We start from the raw sequence: 25,211 nt of genomic DNA on the forward strand, positions 1-25,211 counted from the left end.
CAAGGTGCTAGGGACGCGGTCCCATCCAGCAAGAATGAAGGCGAGATTGACAACTTAACATTTAGAAGTTATGTACCTACCATAACGTTCCATGTTAGTTGTCTTCTTCTCGCCTTCTTTCTAAGGCCCCCCTCCTTCCCCCTAGCCAGGACAGACCTAGAAGAGTTTATTTGTTCCTTATGGAAATTTATTGCTGGTATTAGCTTTCAAACTAGATCTGAGGAAGTTACCGCCTAGCATTGTGGGATATAGGGGAGCCTCGAGCCGGTGAAACTAGCTCTCAAGCTTTTAGAGTGGCCGAGTCGGAGCCGAGGTTTGGCTCTGAGCCCATCCAGCAAGAAAGAAGGCGAGAAGAAGACAACTAACATGGAACGTTATGGTAGGTACATAACTTCTAATTTTGCACCAAAGCTGGAGCTTGAACTGCATTTTGCTGGACAGCTGCAGGATTCCTCCTTGCCAGTGTGCTCTCCTCACCTTTTATAGTTTTGTTATTTCAGGCTTTCTAAATTTTTTCTTTACTGGCACCCAGGCAGTGCACTTACTAGCCAGCGACTAAAATTTTCCCCAAAAGACAAATTCACTGGCTGTCTGAGTTTCTGTTTTTGCATTGGGAGAGCTGAAATTAAGCTGTTCCTCATTGTGCTGCCATCTTGGAAGTCCTTGAAAGTATTTGTCTTGTGCAAATATTAAGAGTCTTATTTACAGCTTTCCCTGTTCTCACTGACTGTAAAGGATCTTTGTTTGGCTTCTTTACCAACTACTCTGGATTGAGTGATTTTTTTCCACCGTTTTTGCATTCTTAGTCTCCAGCTTGTAAGTTTAGTTTCCTGCAGTTTTTATCATAGTAGTATTTCCATTTTTGCTGATTTCTTTTCTGCATTTTCTTTGTGTTGATTTTCCATTATCATCAACTCAAGTTGATGTAGACTGTCAGATTTTTAATGTTCTGAGTGGGTAAGACTGAACCCCTGCATTTGGTATGTTTTCAGTACTCCAGAATTGCAAGTTGACAGTCACCATTGCTTCTACTGCTGCCATTTCTCATGAGATTTTTTTCATGGTTCAGATAATTGTGTTTTTTCCAACAGTTTGTCAGTCTTGTCTATTTGCCTTGTGTACATTTTAATATTTCACTTTCCCATATCCATGTTTTTTCACCAACAAGCAGCTCATTGTCTTATTTCTGTTTAGCAACATTCAAATTCATTTAGGCACACTTTATTCCTTTTGCACATCTTAGGAAAATGTAATTTTCTAGCACAGATTCTACAATGCTGGTTAAATACTAGACAGGGCTACAACTATTGCGAACTTTAAATAAAACTATGCAAGCATTCTGGTTTCTGGTTTGAATTCTTATATAGGCCTTTTTTATAGCCGTTACTTTTATAACACAGTTTGCCTTTATTTTTCATGTTTGCCTAGTAGACTTTCATTTTGTCTTAGACACACTTTTTTGTTGTTTAATTCTTTTAAATGTGCTGTATTAATTTCACTTGTATACCCATTCACATTTTTTGAAAAGATATCCATTTCACTCATCAACTTTCATTTTGGTTCATTATTTGTTGTTCCACAAATTATTCTGTCTCTTATTAGAAAATAGTAAACCTCAACCAACTCATTATTCTGTTTCTTAGAGAATTGTGCAACTCAATAAATTCACGTTTTTTGGCTGTATTCTTGAAACACAAGTTATCTGTAGTCTCTGTAAGATGTCTTCCTGTAATGGGTAGATGTTTAATTTTCTTCTTCTTTCGGCTGTCGCCACAGCTGATCATCGGTTTCCATTTCTTCCTGTCCTCTGCATCTTGCTCTGTCACATCAGCCGCCTGCATGTCCTCTCTCACCACATCCATAAACCTTATATTAGGCTGTCCTCTTTTCCTCTTACCTGGCAGCTCCATCCGTAGCTCATCGTTTTCCCAATATACCCCGCATCTCTTCCCAGCACATGCCCAAACCAACGCAATCTCGCCTCTCTGGCTTTGTCTCCAAAGCATCCAACCTGAGCTGACCCTCTAATGTACTGATTCCTAATCCTGTCCATCCTCGTCACACCCAATGCAAATTTTAACATCTTTAACTCTGCCACCTCCAGCTCGGACTCCTGCCTTTTTGTCAGTGCTACAGTCTCCAACCCATATAACATAGCTGGTCTCACTGCCCTCTTGTAGACCTTCCCTTAGGTAGGTTCATAGGTAGATACTAGGCTATCTGCCCCAGGGCATTTACAAGCCTAGCCAGAGTGTGTTTGGCTTTTGCCACCCTTTTAGATTAGATGACTGTGCCCCAGTATAGTAGGTCACAGAAGATAGCCCATTTAAGGTTAGTTTAAAGTGCCCCCTGTCTAGCAGTGACACAGAGGAGATCCCAGGGGTAAATCTACGGTCTCCCATCCAATCGTCAAGATTCTTCTTGAAGAGGGTCATTAGGGGCTCTGCCTAACATGGATTGGGATTTTGTTCCAGAGTGAGGGGAGCCTCTGGGATATGAATCTGTCTCTTCAGCATGTCCTTTTTATTTCTGTGCTGAGGTTTAAGTCACTGGAGTGTGTAGCTCTAAGGGATTTGGATTTCCTGAGGTGGAGCATGTCCATTAATTCTGGGTTGATATGGCTTTATACGTCAGGCACAGATCGCCTCTGAGTAGGCGGTAAGCAACTGAGTAGAGCTGGAGTTTCTTTAGTCTAACTGCATAGGGCATCTGCTTGAGTTCCTTAATCCTCTTGGTGAGGTACTTTTGGGGTCTTTCTAGTTGTTGCAGGTATCGGGTAAGGTACATCCCAAATGGGGCATTGTATTCAATTATGGGCCTGATGAGTAGAGGGGCACAATGACCTCTCTTATTTTTCCGAGGTGCAAGCAAACATAGGAGGATTGTGGCTGACAAAGTTCGCAGATGACTGCAAACTGGGTGCCATAACTGATACTCCAGCGGACACAAGCATCCTTCAGAGAGGCCTCGTAGAAACGGATAATTGGTGCCAGAGCTATGGCCTTAAACTGAACGCCAAAAAATGTATAGTCATACCCTTTGGGAAAAACAAGGTAAGTATGGAAGAGGTAATCAGGGACCTAGGGACCCAAGTTGACAGTAACGTCTCATTTGACACTCACATTGCCAAGGTGGTTAGGAAGACCTTCTATATTGCCCACCTTATCATGAAGGGATTCACATCTAGATCAAGAGAGGTCATTGTTCCCCTTTACTCTTCCCTTATCAGGCCCATAATTGAGTACAATGCCCCATTTGGGATGTATCTTACCCAACACCTGCAGCAGTTGGAAAGACCCCAAAAGTTCCTTACCAAGAGGATAAAGGGTCTCAAACATATGTCATATGCTGCCCGGCTTAAGAAACTCCAGCTCTATTCAGTCGCATACCGCCTACTCAGAGGTGATCTATGCCTGACGTACAAGGCCATGTCCAATCCGGAATTAATGGACATGCTCCACCTCAGAAAATCCAAATCCATCAGAGCCACGAGAGCAAGAGATTTGAACCTCAACACAGAAATACATAGGACGTGCTGGAGGGACAGATTCATAACCCAGAGGCTCTCTACACTCTGGAACAGAATCCCAGTCCATGTTAGGCAGAGCCCCTCACTAACTCTCTTCAAGAGAAATCTTGACGAGTGGATGGAAGGGCGTAGATTTACCCCGGGGGTCATCTCTGTGTCACTACTAGACAGAGGCACAGTAAACTAAACCCTAAATGGGCATAGTATTCTCATCCCAAGGGGTGGCGAAAGCCACACACACTCTGGCTAGGCTTATAAATGCCCTAGGGCAGATAGCCTAGTACGAACCTATGATCTGGATGTGAACCCTTTCTTGATAAAGTGGGCTATATATGAGGTCCTTCTAACCACTTTGGCAATGTGATTGTCAAAGGAAAGATTACTGTCTACTTGGGTCCCCAGATCCCTAATTACTTCTTCCGTACTTAATGGATTACCACCTATGTGGTAATTTGTGGGCACTTTGTTTTTCCCAAAGGGGATGACTATGCACTTTTTGGCATTTAGCTTCAGGCCATGGCTCTGGCACCAGTTATCCGTCTCTGTGAGACCATTTTGGAGGATGCTTGTGTCAGTTGGCGAGTTGATTATGGCCCCCAGTTTGCAGTCGTCTGCGAACTTGGTCAGCCAAAGTCCTCCTGTGTTGGCCTGTACCTCAGAGAAATATATACCGAACAAGAGAAGTCCCAGGACTGAGCCTTGTGGGACGCCACTTGTAACTGGTTTAGAGTCTGACATGGCACCTGCAATTCTGACCATGCGGGTTCTGTCCCTAAGCCAGTTTGCAACCCATCTTGTGACATAGGGGTTGATATTTAAGCTGGTGAGCTTGTTTATGATGCTCGAGTGGGGTATTGTGTCGAAGGCTTTTGCGAGGTCAAGGTAGGCTGTGTGGACTACCTTCCCTTCATCTATGGCCTTGGTGACTGTTTCAAAGAAGTCGACCAGGTTCAAGAGGCAAGATCTGCCCTTAACAAAGCCAAATTGGGTAGGATCCAGTGTTTGGAGGTCCCCAATGTCTTTGTTTATGAGTTCCATGATGATACGCTCCATAGCTCTTACTGATACGTGTTTGTCACAAATCACTCCTGACACTCTTCTACACCCACTCTATCCTGCCTGTACTCTCTCCTTCACCTTTCTTCCATACTCACCATTACTCTGAGCTGTTGATTCCAAGTATTTAAATTCATCCACCTTCACCAACTCTACTCACTACATCCTCACCATTCCTCTATCCTCTTTCTCATTCACACACATATTCTGTGTCTTAGTCCTGCTGACCTTCATTCCTCTCCTCTCTAGAGCATATCTCCACCTCTCCAGGGTCTCCTCAATCTGTTCCCTACTCCCACGACAGATCACAATGTCATCGGCAAGCATCATAGTCTATGGGGACTCCTGATCTTGTCTGTCAACCTGTCCATCACCATTGCAAATAAGAAAGGGCTCATAGCTGATCCTTGATGTAATCCCACCTCCACCTTAAATGCATCCGTTACTCCTACTGTAGTCCTCCCCACTGTCATACTACCCTTATACATATCAATGGGTAGATGTTTAATACACAGCTAATTTTTTTCTACATTGACAGTAATTACTGATTTTTTCCCCCTTTAATTGCTACTAGTTTGCCTTTCTTCTCTTCATGAAAAGTTTGTTTGCTTTTCTTTCAGCTTTTCCCGGTTAGGGGGTCGCCACAGCGGAACTCCGGTCCACTAATGATTGGCAGTCGATTTTTATGGTGCCGAGGTGCCAGCCCGACTCCCAACCTTCAACGAAGACATGCCCATTCACGCATGTTTTTCGAACGCCGTTTGACTGCGGGGAGGACATGCAGACTCCACACACAAGGCGCTCCAGCCAAGAATCGAATGGGAGAAGCTCTTGCTGTGCAGCGACAACACTACCGCTGGACCACCGCGGCTCACCTCTTCATGAAAAGTAAACAAGTGAATTATTTTTATGGCTTCCTCTTCTGCAACATACAGAATGTGGCACTTGTCTATTTCAGACTGTTCAGCTAATCTGCTTGCAGTGAGGAATAAACTATATTCTGTGTTTTTTTTTGTTAATAAATTTCCCTGAAGGTACATTGCCAACATACTGGCAGACAGGTTCAGTGCAAATCCCCCCCCCCCCCCCAAAAGCACAAATATCTATCCCAGCAGAGTGTTGCCTCCCTGACATCTCAGATGCCCAGGTGAGAGCCACCCTCTCCAAAGCTAAAAACACAGCATCAATGGGACCAGACGGTGTCCCGGGTTGCGTGATACATGAACTCCAAGAAGAACTAAACCTGCACATAAGGCTGCTGTTTAATCTTAGCCTTACTACAGGATATGTACCCAAAGAATGGTGTACAGCAACAGTGGTCCCACTCCACAAAGGAGGTGCCTCTACGGACTCTGGAAATTACTGCCCCATAAGCTTGACGAGCCTGGTCTGCAAAGCTATGGAGAGGATCATTATGGAACTCATAAACAAAGACATTGGGGACCTACAGACATTGGATCCTACCCAATTCGGCTTTGTCAAGGGCAGATCCTGCCTCTTGAACCTGGTCGACTTCTTTGAAACAGTCACTAAGGCCATTGATGAGGGTAAGGTAGTCCACACAGCCTACCTTAACCTTGCAAAAGCCTTCGACACAATACCCCACTTGGGCATCATAGACAAGCTCACCAGCTTAAATGTAAACCCCTATGTCATAAGATGGGTTGCAAACTGGCTCAAGGACAGAACCCACAAGGTCAGAATTGCTGGAGCCATGTCAGACTCTAAACCAGTTACAAGTGGCGTCTGACAGGGCTCGGTCCTGTGACCTCTTATTCAGCATTTATTTTTCTGAAGTGCAAGCTAACATAGGAGGATTGTGGCTGACCAAGTTCGCAGATGACTGCAAACTGGGCACCATAATTGATTCTCCAGCGGACACAAGCATCCTTCAAAAAGGTCTCATAGAAACGGATAACTGGTGCCAGAGCCATGGCCTTAAACTAAACGCCAAAAATGTATAGTCATACCCTTTGGGAAGAACAAAGTACCCACAAATTACCACATAGGCGGTAACCCATTAAGTACAGAAGAAGTAATCAGGGACCTAGGGACCCAAGTTGACAGTAACCTCTCATTTGACACTCACATTGCCAAAGTGGTTAGAAAGACCTTGTATATTGCCCACCTTATCATGAAAGGATTCACATCTAGATCAAGAGAGGTCATTGTGCCCCTTTACTCCTCCCTTATCAGGCCCATAATTGAGTACAATGCCCCATTTGGGATGTACCTTACCCGTCACCTGCAGCAGTTAGAAAGACCCCAAAAGTACCTCACCAAGAGGATCAAGGGTCTCAAACATATGCCATATGCTGGCCGGCTAAAGAAAATTCAGCTCTATTCAGTCGCATACCGCCTACTCAGAGGCGATCTATGCCTGACGTACAAGGCCATGTCCAATCCGGAATTAATGGACATGCTCCACCTCAGAAAATCCATATCCACCAGAGCCACGAGAGCGAGTGATTTGAACCTCAACACAGAAATAAATAGGACATGCTGGAGGGACAGATTCATAACCCAGAGGCTCCCCTCACTCTGGAACAGAATCCCAGTCCATGTTAGGCAGAGCCCCTCAATGACTCTCTTCAAGAGAAATCTTGACGAGTGGATGGGAGATCGTAGGTTTACCCCGGGGGTCATCTCTGTGTCACTGCTAGACAGAGGCGCAGTAAACTAAACCCTAAATGGGCACACTATCCTCATTCCAAGGGGTGGCAAAAGCCAAACACACTCTGGCTAGGCTTATAAATGCCCTAGGGCAGATAGCCTAGTATGAATTAGAAGTTATGTACTCACCATAACGTTCCATCTGAGTAGGTGTATTCATTTGTCTGCAACCTGTGGGTTATGGATCCGATATCGGATCCGAACCGGCATGGTTTACCAGCTATGGATCCAAGCTCTCAGCTCCTCCCCTCACCCATAATACCCTGCTCTACCCTCATGACCCCAGATCGAGTTTGCCAACAGCAAGAACACCCTGAAAAGGGTAACACATAATATGCAGGAAACTGAAAGGCCAGGGGGATAGGAGGGCGGGATGGTTGCAGACAAATGAATACACCTACTCAGATGGAACGTTATGGTGAGTACATAACTTCTAAATCTGAAGTAGGAGATTCATTTGTCTGCAACCTGTGGGACAGAGTCCCCAGCTACCTGAATCTTGGGCGGCTATCATGGAAGGATATTCCGGAGCACCGCGGAGCCAAAGGATGCTCTACCCCTAGAAGCAAGATCCAACTTATAGTGGGAAATAAAAGTATGAGATGAAGCCCACGTGGCTGCTGCACAAATATCATCTAGAGGAATCCTAGCCTTAAAGGCTGCCGAGGTAGATACTGACCGGGTTGAATGGGCGTGTACACCCTCCGGTGCGGGCCTTCCTGAAGCTTGATAAGCCAATAAGATATACTGTGAAATCCAGCGAGACAGAGAAACTTTAGAAATTGGCTTGCCCAAATTAAATTTAGCAAAGGAAATAAACAACTGGTCGGATTGCCTATGACCAGCCGCTCTGTTTAGATAAAATCTAAGTTGCCTGTGAACATCTAAGGAGTGAAGCTTGTATTCACCTTTGTTTTCATATTTAGGAAAGAAAACAGGGAGGTTAATGGATTGATTAATGTTTGCTTCAGAAGCTACTTTAGGAAGAAAGGACGGGTTGGTCCTGAGGTAAACACGGTCCGGATGAAATACCAAGTAAGGAGGTTTAGCTGATAATGCTTGGAGCTCTGAAACTCTCTTGGCTGATGTAATGGCTACTAAAAAGGCTGTCTTGAAAGACAAGAATTTGAGATCCACCGTAGCCGCTGGTTCGAAGGGGGGGGGGGCGGTCAAGGCCTGGAGAACTAAGGAGAGGTCCCAAGGAGGAACCGCTTGTTTTACAGGGGGCCTGAGAAGGAAAGTACCTTTAAGGAAAATTTTACACAACTTGGCTGACATGAGTGGACTAGAGTCATGACCAATGTGATAATGAGAAATTGCCGCCAGTTGTACTTTGACTGTGGAACTGCTGGCACCATCGTTAAAAAGAGTGGTTAGAAAGTCAAGCACTAAAGGGAGAGGAACCGTGAAGGGATTCAGGCCTTGCCGCTCCGCCCACAAAGAAAACAGTTTCCACTTGCTGCGGTAGACTTTCCTAGTGGACGGTTTATGAGCTGCCACCAGGATTGCCTTAACAGGTGACGAAATACCTGGAGTCCTGATCAAGAGTGGAACTGGAGCAGCCAAGCGGTCAGCTTCAGGTTGTCCAGGTTCGGAGGAGATATGCAGGATGGGTGGGATATCAGATCCGAATGGGATCTAGAATCCAAGGAGGATTCACCGAGTGAGACCTTAGAAAGGGGAACCAGATCTGTCGAGGCCAAACGGAGCAATGAGAATCATTCTGCAACCCACCCGAGAGGCTTTCTGAAGAACTTGGAGCATCAGAGGCAAGGGTGGATAAGCGTACAGAAGACCGGGTGGCCAAGCATGCACCAGACCGTCTCTTGGAGAACCTCCTGGAGGGGGTATCAGAGCGAAAAAACTGTCGCACTTGGTGTTTGAGGGAGAGGCAAAAAGATTGCATGAAGGAGTTCCCCACCGTGCGAATATGCGTTCCGCTACTTGAAAATTGAGAGACCACTCGTAAGGGGTCATAATGGTGCGACTGAGCTTGTCCGCCAGGATGTTGGACCGACCCGGAATGCGTTGCTATTAGAAAGCGGTTGGTGGAGATTGCCCATTCCCAAACTCTCATGGCTTCTCGACAAAGGGTAAGACCTTGTTCCCCTTGCTTGTTGATGTACCAGACAACAGACATGTTGTCCGATTGAATCGCAATTGTTCCCAAGGGAAGAAAGTCCTGAAGTGCTAGCAACGCTAAGAGCACTGCTCTCATCTCTAGAACGTTGATATGCAGTAAGGTCTCTGAATCGTTCCATGTGCCTTGGACGGTCCGCCCAAAATGCCCCCACCCGAGGCGGAGGCGTCCGTGGTCACCGTGGCGAGAGGGGGAGAAGCACAAAATGGGCGGCCTCCGTGGAGATCTGGGGAGTGAAGCTACCACAGGAGGGACCGCTTGCAAGCCTTGCTGATCGCAATGGGATGATGCATAGGGAGAGCAAGGTATGACCATTGTACTAAGAGAGTCCACTGGAGGATGCGCATATTGAGCCTGGCAAGAGGAAGAAGTGCTATAGCAGACGCCATGGACCCTAGAGCCCTCAGGACCAACTCCGCCGGAACAGAACTTGAGTGGAGAATGGCCCGCACCTGGAGCTGCAGATTTTGAACTCTGTCCGCAGTGAGGAAGGCTTTTAAACTCCTTGTGTCTAACCTGGCCCCTATAAAATCTAAGAGCTGTGTGGGCGCCAGGTTGGATTTCTTTGTATTTATTGTAATGCCCAGAAAGGGAGCAAGGAGTCTCGCGCCAATAGTAGTAGATGCCTTGTTGGGGCGGTAAGAAGCCAGTCGTCCAGGTAGGGGAAGACCTGCACCCCCTGAAGCCTCAGGTGGGCCGCTACCACTGCTAATACTTTGGTGAACACCCTGGGGGCTGTGGTGAGACCAAAGGGAAGGACCCGGAACTGGTAGTGACTGGCTCCCAGCCGGAAGCGGAGGAACCTCCTGGAGCGCCTGTCCATCAGGATGTGGTAGTATGCATCTTTGAGGTCTATAGAACACATCCAGTGATTTTCTCCCAGAAGGGGGAGAATAGATTGCAGAGTGACCATTCGGAATTTTTCCTTGGGGACTGCCAGGTTCAAGAGAGAGAGGTCTAAAATTGGTCTTAGTTCCCCCGTCTTTTTTGGCACTAAAAAGAACCTGGAGTAGAACCCTGATCCGATCTGGTCTGGGGGGACGGGCTGGATGGCTCTTTTCTTTAGCAGATGGCCAATTTCTGCCAAAGCGGCCTCCCGTTGACCGGGTGGAACGTCTGGGAGGGACTTCAACTTTGGTAAGTGGCGAAAAGGGATGCGGTATCCTCTGGATATGATTTGGAGAACCCAGCGGTCTGATGTTATGGACTCCCATGCCGCTAGGTGCCCCGAAAAACGTCCCCCGACTGCCTCCAGAGTGGAGCAGCCGGGCAACCCCTCAGGGTTGCTGCGCGGGCCGTTCAGAGAAAGGTTCTCTGGACCCGAAGTTCCTGGGAGCCCCTCTGCCTCTAGGTCGGCGTCCTCCCTGTCCTCCTCTGCCACGGAAGGACTGGTTGTCCGGAGCAGGCTGGGATTGCTGCGACTTCCGGAACCACATCTTCTTCTGACCCTTTTGGTTCCTAGAGTAGGGCCTCTGGGGTGCAGAGAAGCGGATTCCGACGGCAGACAGCGTCTTCCCGTCCTACTCGCTCTGGGTCAAAGTGTCGCGAACGGTTTTGCCAAAGAGGGCAGAACCATCAAAGGCGTTCGCAAATGACGCTTTGAAGGGCTCAGAAAAATCGCAGTGACGGAGCCAGGCCTGACGCCTAGTGACTAGGCCTGCTTCTGCGGCTCTAGCGGCGCCTTCCGTAGCATGGGAGAGTAGCCGCATAGAGGTATTAGTAACTGATCTAAGAGTGGCCATGCGGGTGGAGTGGAGCATTTTGTCCTCCTCCGACATGGACTCTGGGGGAGATGCAGCGTATTCTTTAATGAGATCTCGCTGCATCCTAATGACGTGTGCCAGGTAGTTCAGCGCCCTTACCGAGAAGGTCGCTGAACTAAACATCCGCTTCCCCAAGCGGTCCATCATCCGAGACTCCTTGCTCGGGGGATGGACTGAGGGACTCTCATGAGCAAGTTCCCTCTTGGTGGCCGCCGCCGTCAACATGGCATCTACCGGAGGCCCCGTACTCCAATGGGCACGGTCGGACGGTGGGCTGAGGATCCTATCGGGCCTCTTGGGGATTGGCTCCACGGTGTCCGGTTCCGTCCACGCCCTGGTGGTAATGAGGTCCACCAGGGGGTCGGCAGGAGGGGACACCCAAGAGGTAGACGGGCCCGCTTCAAATGCCTCCAAGAACACGGACTCGTCCGAGGAAGACTTGGTGGCAGACCACCCCCCCCCCCCTTATACGGAGCATTTCCATGATGTCTCCAAATGAGACATCCTCGGGGGGTGACCGTGGGGAGCCTTCCCCTTCCTCCAAGTCCGTGTCTTCCGTGAGAGACTCGGGGGAGTCAATGTGCCTCCTTTTGCACGTATGCTTGCGAGGAACATCCTCTGGGGGGCTGTCAGAGGACTCGCAAGCAGCAACCTGTTCCAGGGGAGCAGCTTGGGGCACAGAAGCGGGCTGTCCCAAGGGCCGGATGGTGGAAGCCTGACCCAGTGCAGAGGGAGCGCGGGATGGAGCCGAAACAAGTGCCGGGGGTCCGGAGACCCTGAACAGGGCCCTCTCCACTACATCAAACGCCGAAGGGGAGCCGACCTCGACCAAAGGATCCGACAATCGGCTCCCCCTCGGATCCGAAGAGTGGATCGGAGCCAGCGCCGAAGCGCTCTGATCCGGCGACAGTGCGCCCGACACAGACGGCGCCGGCGAGCACTGATCCCCGGATCCGAGGCTCGGATCCAGGCTCCGAGGTCGGATCCGATGCACTCGAGGGCAGGGTCGGATCCGGTACCAAGAACTATCGGCGCCGACCCACCCCCGGCCCGGCTGCTCGGCTCAACTGCTCCAACCCGGTAGCGGGTCGGAGAAGGAGCAATCGGTTTGAAAAGGTTGAGCTCCCCAGAGGGGAGGCAAGAGCACTCCCATCTGCATCTGGGCCTGGATGAACCTTCTCATCATCCGGTCCAGATCAGCATCCGAAAGGCTATACGTAGATCTCGACGAGGCTACCGAGGTAGGCCTAGAGTGCCTCCTCGATAGCCTCGACGGAGATCGGGTCTCCTCCTCCTCAGGTCCCGGTGAAAAACACACTGGAGACTGGAGCCGAGGAGGAGGAGATCGAGCCGACAATGGAGCCGGGGGAGAAGCCCGCTTGGCTGGCGGGGCCGAAACAGAGGTCTCGGCCCGCCGCTTATGGTGCTTCTCCCTCCAGTCCCTTTTTTTAGCATCCCTCTCCTCCGAACCAGAAACGGGAGGTTGAGTCCCAGGAGGAGGAGGGGGAGCCGCAGAAGGAATAACCATGGGGACGGTTACCCCCGAAGGAGCGGAGGTCGGAGCCGAGTCCGGCGGTAAAAGGCCCGCCAAAACAAGCTTGGACCTCCGCTCCTTCAATGCCCTGGGGTTGAACCCTGCACAAATGGAACATCCAGATGTGAGGTGTTCAACCCCCAGGCATCTAACACACCGAGTGTGGCCATCAGCTGGGGAAAGCTTATGGCCACACTCGGAGCATTTAGAAAAAATAGACTTGGGCTGCTCAGACATCCCAAGCTACAATAGTAGTTACTATAACTAAAGAAAGTAACTAAAGAAAACACAAAAATCACTCACAGGCCCAACACACACACTACGCTAACAGCGAGGGGAGGGATATAACTTTTAGATTAAACACTAAAAAAAAGTAATAATACCAAAAGGGAAACCTACACTTTCACACAATACAACCAAAAATATCTTTAAATTTTACAATTTAAATACTTAAACTAGCACTTAGCTGGAGAGCTGGAAAAACAATCTGGTCACCATGCGCGGCAAACGAGATCTGAGGTCATGAGGGTAGAGCAGGGTATTATGGGTGAGGGGAGGAGCTGAGAGCTTGGATCCATAGCTGGTAAACCATGCCGGTTCGGATCCGATATCGGATCCATAACCCACAGGTTGCAGACAAATGAATCTCCTACTTCAGATCCTATGATATCTCTCTGTGGCAAAACAGACATTTTTTAAGGCAAATCTGTTTCTTCTGTTTTGGCAGGTGCTTCACCAGTTCTAACATCATGTCATGGTAGTAGGTTTAGTAAGTTAGAACACAGATGTATAGGATTATGACCATGACGCCATTTGTAGCTAATTTATGTGTTTGAGATATGGATGTAAAGAATTCACACTTTGAACAGAACAAGGTGAAACTTGAAAGGTGAATCTTAACATCCGTGTCGACAACACATAATAGAAATGTCATTGTATAGACCTGATTAAAAGTGTTTGTAGTACGTGTAGCTTTAGCTGCTCTGATGTACTACTAGTTACAAAAATAAGTGTAAGAGAGCTAAGCATATTACAGTTTTGAAAGCCAAGGACTGTCGCACAGTAGACAGAAGCTGTGTCCCTCTGAGTGAATGGTTTTAAAGGTTATATTAGACACTTCATTCTGATACAGTTTGTGTGTTTGTTTTGCAATAGCAATTTTAGCTCTGAATATTATTTTTTGTGGTCATCACTAGCGGCTGATATGTCCTAAAATGAGACTTGTGTTTAACAGTGCATTGAGGAGCTTAATAAGACTTTAAGCACCTTTCTTACATACAAAAGGTTTTTAACAGAGTTGTCTTCCTCAAAATTTAGAGTGTAATCACAGCGCTCCACGTACTAAGTAGCAGGTGTTGTCTAACATATATGATGTCTATATTAAGATTTGTCTAGATGAAAATGTGTTCCATATTACATTCATATCACTTAAGCTAGCTTATGGAGTTTTAAACCAATATGTAACCCTCACATCATATAAAACTATGTTTATAAGTGTCAGGAAGGTAACACGTGACACTTTGTCTGAAGAGCAGTATTTATTTTACATTGTGGGTGTAAGTGTTTATTGCAGAAACGAGTTGAGGAGATATTTGCTTTGTTTGCAAGAAAGTATTTTTCCTTAGTCAGCATTAGGGTCTGTGAACAAAAATTGTGAAACTGATACAGTCTTTGTAAGGGGGGGCTGACCACTTTGTGGCCAGTATACCACAAATGTCTAAAGGGGCAACTTTTGGTTTTAAAGGGTTGCCTTGGAATGCAGTGTAACACACCTTATTTTATTTCTTGAGTTAGTATGTGGACCATTTAAATTGCTGGATTGATGAACTTTGATGGCCGTTTGGGAATTGCCTTTGGAAACAGGTTACAGGCCAGAGTCCAAGGAGTAATGGTAATGGATTATACAGCAATGGTAGGTTGCTTGGGAGCAAAGTATTTTAAATATTTAGATGTTTCTATAGCCTGTCCTATTTGAGGGAAAGGGAGGAGTTGCAAAGAAGAATACCACTGCTGACATTTCTGTTAACACTTGCAGCATTTTGTAAAAGGAGACTGAGTTTTTGTTAGGGTACTTGGAGGCTGGCATCTTTCTTAATGATTAAGGAGATAGCTGTGTTTGATATCTCTGTAGATTGCAACCTTGGAAAGAACAATATGCGTACAAATTCACTGAATACTTCCAAGCGGAACGCATTTATTAATAAAAATACAAACTAGATGTTAAGCACTTTCACTTATAAAACAGAGCTTCATCAGAGTTTTATGAGTGAAAGTGCTTAACATCTAGTTTGTATTTTTATTAATAAATGCGTTCCGCTTGGAAGTATTCAGTGAATTTGTACGCTTATTGGTCTTTCCGAGGTTGCCGTTTGGTTTTGTTTTTAGTTTGATACTTTACGTGCACTTTTTGGATATCTCTGTAGATTCTAAGAAATTGTTTCAGCTTCACTATATGTGTGAGCAGTCAGAAATGAATGGGAGTATAGGATAACCACCAAGGTGTCAAACACCAAAGTATCTCCATTATGACTCATACCTTTACTGAAGGTTTGGAAATGTGGCTTATCAGTGGTGACAGGTACCTGTTACTGAAGCTATATGGACTTTCCTCTGGATGGATTATTGATCATTCTACAATAACCCCCCATTAATATTCCAAAATGTGCATGCTGATTGGTCAGCGTGCATGTTGAAAATCAGACTTATACTAATGGAAAAAGGTCCGGTCGCACGGACTTTTTCCATTAGTGCAAGTCTTTTTATTTATTTATTTATTTATTTTTTTACAGCAACGGAGAACGGAAGATCTCTGTTGCTTTTCAGAAACTGTCTCTCTATGTTAAAGGAGTTTAACATAGCGAGCCAGCTTTGGAGATCTTCCTTTCTCCGTTGCTTTTTTTAAAGCTGTCTCGCTATGTTAAACTCCTTTAACATAGCGAGACACTCTGTAAAAAGCAATGGAGATCTTGCTTTCTCCATTGCTTCCACCCACAGCTCTGATGTACTGTGTAAGCATATGCATGCGCAGTACATCAGAACTGCTGCAGAATACCAGACAGCTGCGGAAGGGCAGCAGACGGGCATTATACAATGCCATTATTTAAGAAAAGTAAGGTTTTTTTTTCTTAAATGTCATTGTATAATAGCAATAACCCACTTCTGGGTGTGGTAATACTGGATTTTACCCATGGTTGTCTTTGTTTGGCCACTCGGGCTTTGCCCTCATGACCAAACCACACCAACCGTGGGTAAATCCAGCATTACCCACACCCAGGCGTGGGTTATTGCTTAAATACCTAAAGGATTAAGCTTTGTAAAGTATATCTCTCAAGCACCACCTTGAAGGATGTGAGGGAATTAGCACAAAGTACTTAATTTCTGTAGGTCATGAGGAGTACAATGATGATTATTTATTACATGGCAAATATATTCTAAGTGGGGATTGAAGGGAGAGTGAAATCTCCATTTAACAGTCCTGAGAGGCTGTCATAAATCATTTATGACCATAGACCATGATATACCTTTCTCAGTATTAAAATGCAGAAACGAGGCTGATAGGCTAATGTAGACTTTCTGTTGTTTATTATTATAAAAGACGTAGTGGGATGCTGTAGAACTTGTCTGCAGATTGTGTAAGGCTGGAGACAAAGTCAGTGTGTCCTTACTGCCCTTGCCCGTCATTGAGAGACTGTTGTAGTTTTAGGGGTTATACTATCATTGTGTCTAGCAGTAGTGAATGATTCTCCTAGGTAGTTTGAAGTTGTGGTTTTATTTAACAAGCAGACTTTCAACTCTCCCACTTGCTCATTGGTCTTGCGTATAAATCCTTTCTTGCTATATACCACCCTTTCAACACCCAGAGCTGTTAATTGTATGTAATTTCTGCATTTCATTGTAGGTATTTGCGGGGACTAATGCCATGGCAGCAAAGTGGACTGTTGGACACACCTCTACTGTGTTGTGCTTGAATGCGAACTCTGAAGGGTTAGTGGCTTCAGGTGCTGAGAGTGGAGAACTTGCCATCTGGAGTAGTGATGGGACCTGTGTTGGCCAAGTAAAGCTGGAAGAACAGGAAGATGTTGCTTGTGTTGCATTTTCACCACTTTGTCCTAGTAGATTTTATGCTGCTCATGGTGAAAAGATCAGCATTTGGGATTCCAGATGTTTAAAGATACCTACAGATTTGTTTCACATAAATGAAGATGAAATCAACTGCTTGCGCGTTAATGAGACAGATGCACTTTTGGCAGCTGCAGATGATTCTGGGGCAATTAAGATATTTGATCTAATGAACAGGAAGGTCAGCCGTACTCTTCGAAGACACACCAATATCTGCTCTTCACTCTCATTTCGTCCTGGGCGCCCTCAGAGTCTAGTATCATGTGGACTGGATATGCAGGTGATCACTATCTGTTGTTTTTCAGATTGCCAATTAACATATTTTTGAGTCACCAGTAAGAAAGAAACTGGTGTTTTGTGTTGCAAACCTAGGTTGCAACTTGGTGATCCGTTTGCTTTCATTGTATGGGTCATGGTCTGGCTGCCTGTTGGAGGCACCTTAGAATTCTGTTATTTTATTTTTTTTTTTTTTTGGGATTATTTTTGTCCCCAGTCCCTACAGCAATCAGTTCCCATCATCTGCATGGCCCCTTTACTTCTCACTTGGCGTGAGCTATCCCCAGCCCATTTGTATTCCAGGGGAGAGAGATGATCACGAGGCCATCATGCAGTCGTCTTTTTTTTTTTTTTTTTTTTTTTGCGTGGGTGTGCCCTCCTCACCTTTTCCTGTTTCACTGTTGCCCACAATATCTAACAGGAAGGTGTGCAATGGGCTTGTAGTGTTATTGTCCAAACTTCTCTGTGCATCTCAAACAAATCCCTGACCTACTTTATAGACAGCACACTGTTGTTTCCTTAGACTCCAACAGTAAATCAGCCACAGAGCTGTACCTGAGCAAATATCCCATTTCCCCCTGGGATGGGTTAGCTAATGTAATTCACCACCCCACACCTTGACTGTATAGACTCCACCAGTAAGTCAGTCACAGAGGTGTGCCCAAGCAAGGATGCCATCTTTCCCTGGGATGGGTTAACCAATGTAGGCACTCCCCCAGGGTCACGCTCCTATACTACTGGTCAGTATTTTCCTTTCTTGTTTCACATGTTAGAACAATGCTGGATTAATGATATGTACTGCAATTGAATGCTTATGTGTAAAAATCACAGTGTTGACGGTTTTCTAGCTGGAAGGAGGAATAGCCACTCTTAAGGGGAGCTAAATGGGTTCCTGTCAAACGATTGAACAGACAGATTTTCAAAACCTATACGGTCGAACCCATTTGACCAACAGTTCAGTCAATTGAACTATTCACGAAATTAGCCCTTTTCCCCACTAGTGCGATCTCAAAGTTGGTGTGTAGATATTTATATATATAAAATTAGTAGGGGATGTGGGGGAGGTGTGGGGGGGTGCAGAGAGGCTTGCCCCTTGCCAAAACGTTTTTTTGTGTTGTATGCAGGTGTTTGTGTTTTATTTTTTCTGATAATCTGAATTGTTGATCTTATGGGTTCGACCGTATGAGTTTCGACAGTCTGTCCATTTGATCATTTGAGCTAGATCTAAGCTCAATACCCAAGTTTCCAGAGACTCCTTGTTGGTCCAGAGGCAGTATCAATCACATGGAAGGTGGGTTCATTTCCCAGACAAGGATTAATGCTTCCTTTTCCAATTTCAGTCATCTAATAGTATTTTTAATATAATGCTGTAAGCAGTCTTGCTACCCAGTAAAGGCTGCAGTTTTTCAACTTTGTTTCAATGAATTAGTATAGACTTGTGTGATAGACTGTAGAAGTCAAAGGAGTGATGTATAAGTGAATTAAGAAAGTCATGCAAAGAATGATCTTAACAAGCAGAAATAAAGAAAAGTGTATGCAGCTCATTGCAGAGGTTGAAGATTATATTTGACATTTTTTTCATTTCTTGGTGTGCAGTTAAGCTGCCAGCCGTTATGTTATATTAGCTGTGCTGCTTAGTAGAGCTGTTCACTGAGCATTCCCAACATTTTGTTGACTGGAGTTTAGCCATTGATGATGCAGTGCAGTTGCAGTGAAGTCAGCACTTTGCATTAAATTCCTGTCTTTCACTCCCTTTTTGTGGCTTTAGTGGAGAAAACTGGACCTCACCACTGTTTTTGTATAGTTTAAGACATTTGCTTAATTTGATTGCTGCTGCTGTAGCATTCTGATAATTTAGTGGGGACTGGGGAAGCGTGATCTGTGTCTTGCCATTAACACACATTTATGGGGAGGGCTGACTGCCACACCCTTGACCCCCCTCCCCCCCGATCAATTTTATTTTATTTTATTTATTTTACATTTGTTGACCAGGCTGGTCCAACTGGATATATGTCCATTTTCAGCAGAGGCCCGGGGAGAAAAGCTCCACATGCAAGCATTTGTAATATCAGGTAAAACATTAAACATGGTTATAATATATATGTCAAAAATCATTAGATATTAAAAGGCAGAAGTTGAGAAAATAGAGAGTGTATTTTGTTAAGTCTTCAGCTTTAAACATAAAAAACAAAGGAATTGTGTATTGGAATGTGTTTCAAACATAAGCTGTTTCTGCTTCCTTTAATTCTTCCCTGACTATAGTTAATCAGTACTGACTACTTTTGTTGTAATAGGAAAAAAGGGTGTAGAATAACAGAGGGTAAGCTCATCCTTGGAAGCATACCACTTGGACTACCAAGCATTCTTGGGGAGAAAACATATCTTACCACACTGTCTGTAGTGGTTATGGAGAGCACTAAAACTTGTGTGACATCACTTGCTATTCTGGGCATGCAGTTACAGAAGATATAGTGTACTTCTCAATTATCTTGTTTCATAAATGTAAATCTTCCCTTAATGACCCAAGAAAATTAGTCAGTGTTATTTTAAAAATAATTATATAAATGATCTAGAAGCTTACAACCCACAGAAAGTAGAAGGTGTAATTTAAATAACTCCTTAATAACAGTGTCAAGAACCAGTAAGAGAAAACCTGTCCCAGAGACTTCCCATACTCTGGAACAGACTACCTATCTATGTCAAACAGAGCTCCTCATTAGCACTCTTCAAGAAAAATCTTGATGATTGGATGGGAAATGGGCAATTCACCCCGGGGATCACTTCTGTGGCTCTGCTCGACAGGGGCACAGGAAAATACATTTCTTGGGTGGCGAAAGCCAGGGTACATTTTTTGGCTAGGCTTGTATGGGCCCTAGGGCCGATAGCCTAGTACCTACCTATGAACCTATGAACAAGACTCCGTTTATCTCCAGATCTGACTGAGAAGAGGCCTCCATTTGTTTTATTTATTTGTTATTGACAGGGTTAATTCCACAAGGCAAGTTTTCAGGGGTGATCTGAGGTAGTACTTATTTTGATTAGTGGTACTTTGGCAGTGACGCACAGGAAATATTCCCCTTCTCACTCTTATGTTATTTAGTTAATGGTTATGTTTCTTTTACGAGGAAACCAGCCGGCTTCCACTGTCAACACATACTCTTATGCTGTTTAGTTAATAGTTGTGCTCAAAACTTTGAGATACAACTTTACATTTTCTGTATATAATTTTATTGTAAATACAGTGGTACATTGGTACTTGGCCTCGAAACTCGTTGAATTTGGTATTCGTTGCATTTTGACTGGAAAAAATCATCTTGGTACTTGTCGTTTCCTTGGTACTTGTCATGCTTTCTAAAACAGGTCTGCTGCACACTTTCTTGTGTTTGCTTGCTATTCTTTGTGCAAATAAGTACAGTATTGTGCAATCATGGGTCCCAAAACAGCTAGTGGTAACAGCCAACAGAAAAGAAAATCAGTTGGAACCACGATAGAACAGAAAAAGATAATAGAGAAATATGACAGTGGTATCCATGTGTCTGATTTCACTATACAGTACTGAATGCCAAGAACAACCGTCTCCACTGTCATGAAACATAGAAAGGCCATCAGAGCAGCTGATGTTGCTAAAGGAGTGAAAGCCGTCACCAAACAAAGATCACAGGCACTAGAGAAAGTGGAAAATGTGTTGTTGATTTGGATAAGTGAATAACTGTTAGCTGGTGATAGTATTTCACAGGCCATAATTTGTTAAAAAGCAAATGTGTTGCATGATGGTTTGTTAAAAAACAAGTCTGGAATGAGTGCTGAGAGTAGTGAAGTGTTTAAAGCCAGTCATGGGTGGTTTGAAAAATTTAAAAAGAGAAGTGGCATACATAGTGTGGTGCAGCATGGAGAGGCAGCCAGTGCCAACAAAAAAGCTGCCGATTAATTTTTTTCAGGTGTTTAAGAAGTATGTAGAAGCTGAGGGTTTTATTCCCCAACAAGTGCTCATTTGTGATGAGGCAGGCTTGTACTGGAAAAAAATACCCAACAGGGCCTACATCACTTTAAAAGAGAAAGCATTACCAGGGCACAAGCCAGTGAAGGACAAGCTTAACTCTGTTGTTGTGTGGGAATACAAGTGGGGATTTAACTTAGTTCAGTTTACATTATTCCTTATTGGAAAAATTTGGTTGGTACTCCTTGTGGAACAAATTAACGAGGAGTACCAAGGTACCACTGTATTGCAATAACTTAAAACACAGATATCTGATCTGTACTGTAAATAAAGTCAGTCTTACTGTTTTCATCAAAATACATTTTTAATATTTTAAATCCATGTGATGGGACCTTAATGTATAATCTTATCCCAAGGATTCCACTCAGTAGTGCAACATTTCTCTTTATGTGTAGGATTGCACCTATCTGTTTTTTCCAGACTGTCTGAAAGTCAAACCAATGGGCCAGTATTCCTGAAAACAATGTACAAGCTCCAGTATTCTGTTTTAAGAAGCAGATAGACTGTTGGAGTTTGCTAAATTGATATTGATAGATTTACTGTGTTTTTCTGAATGTAAAAAAAAAAAAAAAAAAAAAAGGTCATTGCTCCAGGAAAAGAGGCTGATCATCTTCTTCCTGACATGAGTATGATGTCATGAAATGGGCAAAAAGTGGGTGGGAAATGGGGAGGAGATGAGCTGGGTAAGGGAACGTGTGAAGGGTGTGGCCTTGGTCCAGTTTCAGCCACAATGAAAGGTGGCAACCTTCCTTATGCCACAGTACAGTTTGAGTATGGAAACATTAATTTATATACCAGGTGTAGAGAGAGAACCCACAGCATCTGCCGTTGGTGGACGTGGTGCTACTTGCTGAGATAGTAGCAGTAAGTAAAGCAGTCTCTGGATTCTATTCTAGGCAGTCTTAACTTGACCACAACTGTGCAGACTGCAGAGAACAATTAGTCCTTTTTCAGATGTCTCTGCTAAGGATATGTTTTTGTAGGACAGCCTGTATATATCCTTAAACTAAGGGTGGCTGTGTCACCACGATTAAGACTCGCTGCTATAGATTCATAATTGTTTTTCTGTTTATAAAGTGTTTCCATTTAGCTGTATCTTTTCTGAAAAGTTTATTTTGGGAAAACTAGTGTTTATTTCCTAAACAAAAATCATGACAACCAGCTGTCAACCCTCAAGTGTTTTTTCTCACTAAATTTGCATAGATGCACAACTCTTAATTATTATTATTATTATTGTAAAGTACATGAATGAATGAATGAGTAAACACCAATGCTACAATATTTGCCATAAAGAAGAAAACAGGCATGGAAGCCAACCTTGAAACAAATGACCTAGCCAGGCAGAAAAGTGTTTTGCATGTTCCTCCAGGTGCCATAAAGTGACACAGATGTAACTGGGTTTGTGGTTTGAGCCACACTAAGCATGTTTCTTACTGAGCATCTCCGACACTAAAATATGCCTGCAGATGTCTAAACTAATACCAACAATATAGGTCTGTACATAATTTGCTGTGACAAATTATCAGCTAGTGTTAGTGGCTGAAAAGGTGTCATAGTTACCTTTGATTTTGGAAGACTAGATGGCTGTTAGTCCTGTTCGCACCTTAAGTGCTTGGATTTATTTACCAGTACGGACATTGTAGTGCAGTGTGTGTGTGTGTGTGTGTATGTGTTAGGAGGGGCTGTACTGCTGAGATGCCATCCTGAGACATTTAAACCAAGGTCCCATCTGCTTTGAGTTTATAGTGACTCGGGTAGATGTAAAAGGTCCCAAAGCATTTATTGGAAAGGTTAATATTTTTTTAAATGATTCAGTATGAATAAAAGCAACCTTACTTAAAAGAAATTCTCATTTCAATCCATCATAAGCAGTAAAAGTAAGCTTATGTTAGTTGTCACAAAAGCATTATGTAACTCCAGTTGTTTGTACAAATTTGCTCTGTAATCTATCTCACCCTTCCTTTTAACTTCTTATAAACCTCATTTACATCCCATTCTTTTGTTGTGGAATACATTCTTTTTTACATCTGCTTATGCAAGTTAATCACCGTACATTGTTATTGTTCATTCATAATATATATTATGTTATGCAGCTGAACATATTTCAAACAAGACAATCTAGTTTATATGACAACAATTCCAAAAATCCCAGAATTACTTGCATGTAAAAAAAAAAAAAAAAACTCTGGTACTTATGCCATCCCGTCTCACACACACTTTGGGAACAAATTGTGCCTTTCACCAATAGCTTTGCACCCCATCTGAGATTTAACCAAACTCCAGATAAAATCCCCTAATATATTGTTCAATCCCGCGGTCTTGCATTGTCTTTGTATAGCTTTTCATTGCTCACTGGCAGGGTTTTCTATACATGGACTTCATAGTATCCTTAAGTAACATTTTTCTTCTGCTTCTTATTGTTAAAGTATTCTCTTTACAGATCTTTTTCCAGGAATGCATTTTTAATAATAATCACACTAACCTTTCCTTTTTGCCTTATTTATTTTCTCTGTGACTAAAAATTTTCTTAAAGAACCATTTATTAGTCTTAATACTTCAGATATTGTATTTTCTGTTTTTGCACAGGTAGTAGAAGCATGTAATGTAATTACAAGGAAACACAGTATACTACAGGGCATACCATATATAAACCACCATTCCTGGTCTTTATAGATAACAGCCTTTTATGGGATTTAATCTACTTCCATGTATGGATTCAAAAATATCCTATAAAACCCTACTTCCAGTTGCTCAGGAAGACTATAGGCTATGCCAGTGATGGCGAACCCTTTTAGTTTGGCGTGTCAAAAATTCAGAAAATGGCTAACTTGACTCTGCTTCTGTGTCACCCCCCCCCGAATAAATTAATTAAATAAATAAAACAGCATGGCTCTCAATACATCAGCGGTAAATCTTAACAGAATCGGGGACAAATCTAGAAATATGAGACATGGACAGTTTTAAATTACTAGTACTGTTAATCTGAGACACTGACAGAAAAAAATTAATGTGAGTTAATGTACATTTTCTGAAGTAAAATTAGTTGATAAATCTAATTATTGTCATTATTAAGTGTAAAAGTTGCCGGTTTTAGCAGTGGTTAAGAGGGACAGTTGAGAGGAATGTAAAAGATCGCACTCCTAGAAATGCAGAATACTTGCCCTTTGCAGAAGTGTAACCACAAAGATAAAACAATGTCAGCACTGCCCTTTGCAGACTCTATCGAGAAAGTTGTTGTTGTGTCTTTCTGCTTTTCCCAGTTAGGGGTCGCCATAGCGGAACTCCGGTCCGCTAATGATTGGCAGTAGATTTTTACGTGCCGAGTTGCCAGCCCTGACGCACAACCTTCAACGAAGGTACGCCCATTCACGCATGTCTCCACACAGAAGACGCTCTAGCTGAGAATCGAACAGGACAACGTCTTACTGTGAGGCGACAATGCTACTGCAGCACCACCTATCGAGAAAGTATACTGAAATAGTCTGAGGTTAATAACTTCCTTACTTTTGCAGCAGTGTTGTTGAACTGGCTCCTGGCACAAAAAATTCAGTGCACTTCACACAAGAACAAAAGCAGTTTCTTTGGTAACTTGGGTGTTGAATGCTGGTGTGTCACCCAAAATGTCGTGGTGTGTCACCTTTGACACACGTCATAGGTTCGCCATCACTGGGCTATGCTATATTAGCTACTATGTTTGTGATTATAACCCCTTTATTCTGGGATGACATTTTAAATGCTTACCACACAGACAAGATTTCTTTTAAGTTTTGTAAAATAAGCTTTCATCTTTCTGTCACCTGATTGTGAGTACAATAAAGTATAACCAAAATGTCAGTATATTGTAAAGAAAACTTTTCTTTTTAAGTATTTATACCCTTTCCAGACCCCTTATGTTTATCATTCATTTCACTGAAGTTTAATCTCATACAATTCCACATTCACTGTATCATATTGGTAACCACATTTCTTTTTGATTCAGAGGTAATAAAACTAAGTAATCTGCATATCTTAATACTACTGGAAGATTAGCATTTTACCTGTAGTACATTCCGTACTCAGTGCTGTTTTTTTTTTTATTCTGCGTTTTACATCACACATTGCAATAAAAACAAAAATGGACTTTG

At 43.8% G+C, this 25,211-nt stretch overlaps 1 protein-coding gene across 3 annotated transcripts in view; it reads left to right on the forward strand.

Annotated features, from left to right (window-relative positions):
- The window catches only part of WDR53 (WD repeat domain 53), a 634,589-nt gene that overhangs the window by 86,812 nt on the left and 522,566 nt on the right, over nucleotides 1-25,211 (forward strand). For all 3 annotated transcript variants that reach the window (XM_044069616.1, XM_044069614.1, XM_044069615.1), the window contains exon 2: nucleotides 16,594-17,094. In XM_044069616.1, the coding sequence (XP_043925551.1) occupies nucleotides 16,615-17,094 (480 nt within the window). In that variant the 5' untranslated portion in view covers nucleotides 16,594-16,614. The remainder of the gene's footprint in view (nucleotides 1-16,593; nucleotides 17,095-25,211) is intronic.

This window comes from Protopterus annectens, chromosome 4.part0 (assembly GCF_019279795.1).
Source record: "Protopterus annectens isolate FY-2018-M chromosome 4.part0, PAN1.0, whole genome shotgun sequence".
Classification (NCBI taxonomy): Eukaryota; Metazoa; Chordata; order Ceratodontiformes; family Protopteridae; genus Protopterus; species Protopterus annectens.